This window comes from Miniopterus schreibersii (genome assembly GCF_964146895.1).
Source record: "Miniopterus schreibersii genome assembly, chromosome: 20".
In the NCBI taxonomy this organism is placed as follows: Eukaryota; Metazoa; Chordata; class Mammalia; order Chiroptera; family Miniopteridae; genus Miniopterus; species Miniopterus schreibersii.
In genome coordinates, this window is record NC_138122.1 from 27,514,076 (window position 1) to 27,520,236 (window position 6,161).

The following is a 6,161-nucleotide window of genomic DNA, read 5'->3' on the forward strand; positions in this document are numbered from 1 at the left end:
GCACACGCGGCTTCGCGCCCGCGCGCGGGAACGGCCACCAGGTCCGTTCTCTTTACCCCCAGGTCTCCACGGACCGCGCCCGCCCTGGCGCCGGGGGTGGCTGCCGCGCCCGCGTCCGTGCGGCGGCCTTTGTGTGGGCGGCGCCCCCGCGCTTCCCGCCCCGGGGGCTCGGGGCCGACCCCTCCCGCCTCTGTGACCGCAGCCGCCCCGGGGCGCGCCGCCCGCGGCCGGCGCATGCGCGCACGGGGACCCCGCCTCGGGCAGGGCGCACGTGGCTCGCCGGCCGCCGTGCGTGCGCGCGCCCGCCGCGCCGCCTCTTCCTGAGCGCCCCGCAGACGGGTGCGGCCGGCGGCGGACGTGCGCGCGCGCGCCAGGCCACGTGGGAGCGGCGCGGCGCCGTTGCCCCGCCCCCCTCAGCGCGCGCCGGCGTCGGCTGCGTCTCCGGGCATTTGAATCGCTCTTCCGCCATCTTTCCAGCTCCCAGTCAGACGGCCCCGGAGACGCTTCTGGAAGGTAGTGCCGGCGGCGGGGCCGCGCCGGGGGCCGAGGGCCGGGGGCCGGGGCCGGGGTCGGGGCCCGGGGCCGGGGCGTCGCGGCGGCGGCGGCGGGCCGGGCGGCGGCCGGGCGGCGGCGGTTACTCCGGGCCCAGGCGGCGGCTGGGCGGGCGGCGGGCGCGGGCGCTTCTCTCCCCGGAGGCGGAGGCCGCGGGCCGGGGCCCAGCGCGGCGGGCCGGGAAGGGCAGGCGGGCGGCGGGGCCGGGGCCGAGGGCCCGGCAGGACGGGGCGGGGTGCGGGGCCCGGCCCGGCCGCGTGACCAGGCGCTTTCCGCGGCCCCGGCCTCCGAGCGGCTCCCGGGCGGGCGCGCGGCCAGCCGGGCGCTGAATGAGCGGGCGGGACCCGCCGCCATTGCGCGCCCTCGTGCCGCCGCCGCCCTGCCCGCGCGAGCCAGGGACGGGGCGCGGGGCGCCGGCCTTTGTGGGCGCACGTGGGCCCGCCCGCCATGTGCGCCCCGCCGCCCGCCCCGCGCGCGCCGTGCCTGACCCCTTCCTCTCTGCTTTGCAGCGACATCGCCATGGCCGCCCAAGGAGAACCCCAAGTTCAGTTCAAAGTATGTCGTCCCCGGGAGCCGGGCGGTCGGCGCGGAACGCGGGGGGCCCGTCGGCCCCGCCTTTGTTGCCCGGGCTCCCTCTAGGACCGCGGGCGGGCGCTGCTGGCTTTGTCGGCGGCCCGCGCGCCTCGGCTGCGGGAGCTCCTCCGGTGCCCCCCAAACGCAGACGCGGATGGAGCGGGGCCCCTTCCCCGAGGTCCTTTGTTTGCAGGGCGCGGGAGGGACGGTGGAAGTTGTGTTCCTCCTGGGAAGTGGGTTCCAGAAAGTCCCGGCAGCACCGCGGTTCTGGGGACCGGAAGGGGGTACGCGTTTGGGGGGGCCTCATTTCAGAAACGTTTCCCCGACAGCTTGTGTTGGTTGGCGACGGCGGGACTGGGAAAACGACCTTCGTGAAACGCCATCTGACGGGTGAATTTGAGAAGAAGTATGTAGGTACGTGGGGAGACGGGGCGGCGGGCGGGGTGCGCGGTGCGGGGCGCGTGGCTAACTCGGAGCTGCTGGTGTTTCAGCCACCCTGGGGGTCGAGGTCCATCCCCTCGTGTTCCACACCAACAGAGGGCCTATTAAGTTCAACGTGTGGGACACGGCGGGCCAGGAGAAGTTCGGGGGACTGAGAGACGGCTACTACATCCAAGGTGGGTGCCTGGTGCGCGGCCGGGGGGGCTCCGGGGGGTTGTAGTTCAGCCTCCCTGCTGCTTTGCTGACCCTGGGTTCCAGTCCAGTGAACGAGGAGCTGAGTACCGGCTGTACTGGGAATTGTGCAGTTGCCGCCTCCAGGGAGTTGGCCAGCGTTGGGAGGGGAGAAAATTTTTATAAAAGTTTGTGTCATTTGATTGCATGCAGTGGCCCAGTAGGCACTTTTGGGGAAAATTGACATAATGAAGTGTGTAGCTTAAAAACAATAGTCAACAGACAAGCTGTTGTCATAGTTCCACATTCGGAAGCTTAGTTTGGGTGTATGTTGGTGGTTACTGGTGACTATTTCTTACCCACTCCGTTAAAAAGACAGTGAACAGTCTGCCCACTGTTCAGACTGGCTCCTGGGAGCTAGGCGAGGGTCTCTATTTCACAGGTGTTGAATAAGACTAGCTGATTGCTTTTTAATTGCACTAAATTTTGCAAATTAATTTTTTTCTCAAAATGCTTGGTGTAAAAAATTATAAAGGAAATAAGTGTTCATTGTTGTACCAAACAGAGATGACCAGAGAAAACACTCATTTCCTGGAATCTCTTGACAAGAAGTTGTGAGGCTCCTTCCATGTCTTTAGCTTTCTTTCATACATACAAATTCTTTAGCTAAAAATCTGTTATGCCGTACATACTCTGGCTTGTTCTCCTACTGGGTTGCAGCTATCTCTACGGGTCAACATCTATAGACTCACCTGACTTTTTTAAAAACAGACATAAAATGTCCTAACATATTCAGCCATTCAAGCGCCTTTTAAATAATGGATTCCTAGACCCTCGTTTTGGGGGGTGAATTCTCTGGGATGCTGATTTATCATTCGTCTACTTTGGATACTCTTTTGGGGATGAGACAGAACTAATGATGAAACATCGCAGGGAGAGGTTTGATAGGAAACTGTTCTTTCACACTTTCATGTAAAATAAAGAGGAAATTGGAAGAGACATTGGAATTGAGAGACATCTGGATGACCTAGGGTTTGGCCTGAGACTGAGTTCGAATTCATAGTTCTTAGTATTTCTCACCCATGTGGCAAATTCCTAGAATGTACTAACGACTGTAAATCCATCTTTCAGCCCAATGTGCCATTATTATGTTTGATGTAACCTCGAGAGTTACTTACAAGAATGTGCCTAACTGGCATAGAGATCTGGTACGAGTGTGTGAAAACATCCCCATCGTCTTGTGTGGCAACAAAGTGGACATTAAGGACAGGAAAGTTAAGGCAAAATCAATTGTCTTCCACCGAAAGAAGAATCTTCAGGTTTGTTTCTTAAAACTTACTGAATTATGACCCTTAGATAAAATTAGAGTGTAGGTCCATTAAAGTGATTCATAAATGTGTGGATTGAAAGAAATTTGTCTTTTAGCTTGAAACATCCCCTGGAAGAACTAAGTGTAATTTTACTTCTGTTTTTAACAGTACTACGACATTTCTGCCAAAAGTAACTACAACTTTGAGAAGCCCTTTCTCTGGCTCGCTAGGAAGCTCATTGGCGACCCTAACTTGGAGTTTGTCGCCATGCCCGCTCTTGCCCCACCAGAGGTCGTCATGGACCCGGCCCTGGCAGCACAGTATGAGCATGATCTAGAGGTATGTGTGTGTGTGTGTGTGTGTGTGTGTGTGTGTTCACTTCAGGGGGTGCTGCTAGAGTGCCACGCGCCTGGCGGCCTCCGCCTGGAGTGTTACAATGTCCTGTCTGTCTGTCCAGGTTGCTCAGACCACCGCGCTCCCCGACGAGGACGACGACCTGTGAGGGAGCTGGAGCCAGCGTCAGAAGTCTAGTTTTATAGGCAACTGTCCTGTGATGTCAGTGGTGCCGCGTGTTTGCCACTTTATTATATAGCTAAGCAGAACCTGTGCTTGATCTTTGGGATGCTGAGAGATGAATGGGCTTCGGAGTGAATGTGGCAGTTAAAATACCTTCATTTTTTGGACCTTACATATTTAGCTGTTTGGAACGCAGTTGTTTCCTTGTTGAGTTTCAGCTCTAAGAATGCTGCAGTCGCAACACCCTCAGTGGAGAACCTTGTTTGTTACTGTCATTCCCACTCCTTTCGTTCAGAGTCAGAATAAAGTTGTATTTCAAATATCTAAGCAAGTGAGATCCTTGTTTAATCAGCATTTTAAAACCACTAACAAGGAAAAGTGTGCTCTTAACTGTTTAGATGGCCTTTACTGTTATCACTTAATTTGAAGTCTGTTACCTTAAGTTTTTTCCTGTCTTTATTTTTTGTATATTCAAAGCATTTCACACAAATGAAATGACAGATAGGTAGTATTTATTTGGTAAGTTAAGAGATGTAAATGTTGTCAATGCAATTAAGCTAAAATAACACCTACCCACCTGCCTCCTGGCCGGGCTGTGCCACCTGGGGAAGAGCTTGTTCAAGGTGCACACTCCTGCCAGAATAAAGTACTGCGAGCTTTAGGCATTTCACAGAGATACTTCAAGAACTAGAGTTGCTTTTATTTTATGACAAAATAACCACACGCTGGTACAGAGCTTTCAAAATGAGATGGAACCCTACAGATAATAGCAGGAGCTTGTGGGCAGTCTCTCTTGTTAAAAATGAATATAAGTTACACGTTATTTGCCTTTTGTTTACTGTTAGATGTTAGTGTAGAGTTGATAGTCTAGGAAGGTGTTTCATGTTTACCGGCTCTTTTCAAGTTCCTCTCGACCTCTAAAGATGCCAGAAGCGAAGGGCTTACGTGACTGCAGCTCTAATGGGTTTTTTTCTGAGTGATTTTCATGAGTGGTGCAAGAACATAGACAAATAGCCAGGCAGTCGCCAAAGCGGAGAAGTGGATCTGACTCCTCAGTAACCGTTGTGCGGCTTCCACAGTTAAAGATGAATTGGCTCTGGCCTAAGTTTGATCCCGGTGACACTGTACTGTAGAATTAGGAGTCTTTAAAGAATGAGCTGTTCCGCTCATATAAGTACTGCTCTAGTTCCATTTACCAAAGTTCTTTACCTGTCCAGTTTTCCTTAATTTCTTGCCAAAAAAGATAGGAATGGACCCCTTAAGTATATGGGAAAATAAGGTACAAAGGATAGAATTAATTTCTATTAAGGTCGAGTGAACATCAGGAAGTTCCCTTACAAACTGCTGCATATGCTGTGCTGTATTCAGTTCAGAACCAGATGCAGAGCGTTTCTTCCCCAAATCCGAACGGAACCTTCCAGATAATTTAATGTAGGGGGTGTGTGTTTGTATGTAGAATGCAAGTGTGGCAGATACTCTGAATCTTAAATGTAACCCTTAAGTTTTGGAAGCTGCTTGTTTACTATGGGGTGGGAGAGAATTTACAAGTCATTGGAAGAAAATATTGCTGCAAAATATATTGCTTCTGCTTTGCTTGGATTTTTTCTGAATCTCTAGTATTTGTGAAATGCTCAATAGCCCAGACTAGCATCTTTTGGGTGATAGATTTCTCTTTGGTTCATACAAGTGGGGGAAATTTGCCCTCAGCTTCTTGAAGCCTGGTATCTAATGGAAACCTCGAATTGGAAGCCTTACATGGGTAACATCAGCTTGCTGTGACCTAGTAATGGATTAGCGCAAACCCAGGAGACGCATAGTCAACTGCAGCATGTCTGTGGTAGGCAGTCTTTCCTTCATTTGCTGAAATATTTCACAATAAAGCAAGACTCAGAGATAAAGAGCACTGGTAAAATCCAATAAGGATCTTACTGTTTTTGAAAAACAGTTTCCTCATGTGTGGCCGGTATTTTGATTTAAAAGCTCCTACAGGCTGGGTTCTTGGGTTTGTCAACGTCAAAATAACCTAAGTGAGGAGCAGAGATTTTCAGGACTGGTTTCATGGCTAATCGTGTGTGCCTGAAGTAACGCAGGCAATGGGGACTTTGGGTTTCTTTGGTAAAACATGACTGTCTTAGGAAATGACGTGTCAGGCCAGTGGAGTGGCGATTACGTTGGTTTGACCTGAAGCAAAGGGACAGCAAGTGGGCAGAGACCTGGATTGAGGGTGGCTGGAGAGGGAAGTGGGGGCTCTTGGGTAGGGTTTCTTGAAACCTGTGTACAGATTTGGTGCTGAGCACAGCTGGAGCCATGCAGGGTCAGAGTGGGTGCCCAGGGAGCTGTGACAGTCTAGCCCTGGCCCTCCAAGTCCACTCTCCACAGCGCAGTGTTCTGGAGGAGGGCGGACACCATGGTCATGACAACCTGTTCATCCAACAAACACATCAACTAAAACTGCCAGCACCACCTTCAGAACCACCAGCCTCACCCCCATCTTCAGGCACAATTGACAAAACCACTTAACCGTGTACAGTGCACGATGTTTAGGTGAAATGATTACCACAATCAAGCTGTTCAACACCCATCACCCCAGTTGTTTTT

At 52.8% G+C, this 6,161-nt stretch overlaps 1 protein-coding gene across 1 annotated transcript; it reads left to right on the forward strand.

Moving 5' to 3' along the window:
• Positions 1–343: 343 nt before the first annotated feature.
• RAN (RAN, member RAS oncogene family) lies at positions 344–5,162 on the forward strand. The gene is made up of 7 exons (XM_081122800.1): positions 344–513; positions 1,062–1,107; positions 1,455–1,539; positions 1,617–1,742; positions 2,869–3,056; positions 3,216–3,386; positions 3,505–5,162. The coding sequence occupies exons 2-7, from the start codon at positions 1,072–1,074 to the stop codon at positions 3,547–3,549; spliced, it is 651 nt and encodes a 216-aa protein (XP_080978926.1). The 5' UTR covers positions 344–513; positions 1,062–1,071; the 3' UTR covers positions 3,550–5,162.
• The last annotated feature ends 999 nt before the right edge of the window (positions 5,163–6,161 follow it).

Excerpts from the sequence above, each read along its gene's own strand:
- RAN (XM_081122800.1), top strand. The coding sequence starts at position 1,072 with ATGGCCGCCCAAGGAGAACCCCAAGTTCAGTTCAAA. Across the intron at positions 1,540-1,616 it reads ATTTGAGAAGAAGTATGTAG|CCACCCTGGGGGTCGAGGTC; the intron begins GTACGTGGGGAG and ends CTGGTGTTTCAG. Across the intron at positions 1,743-2,868 it reads AGACGGCTACTACATCCAAG|CCCAATGTGCCATTATTATG; the intron begins GTGGGTGCCTGG and ends TCCATCTTTCAG.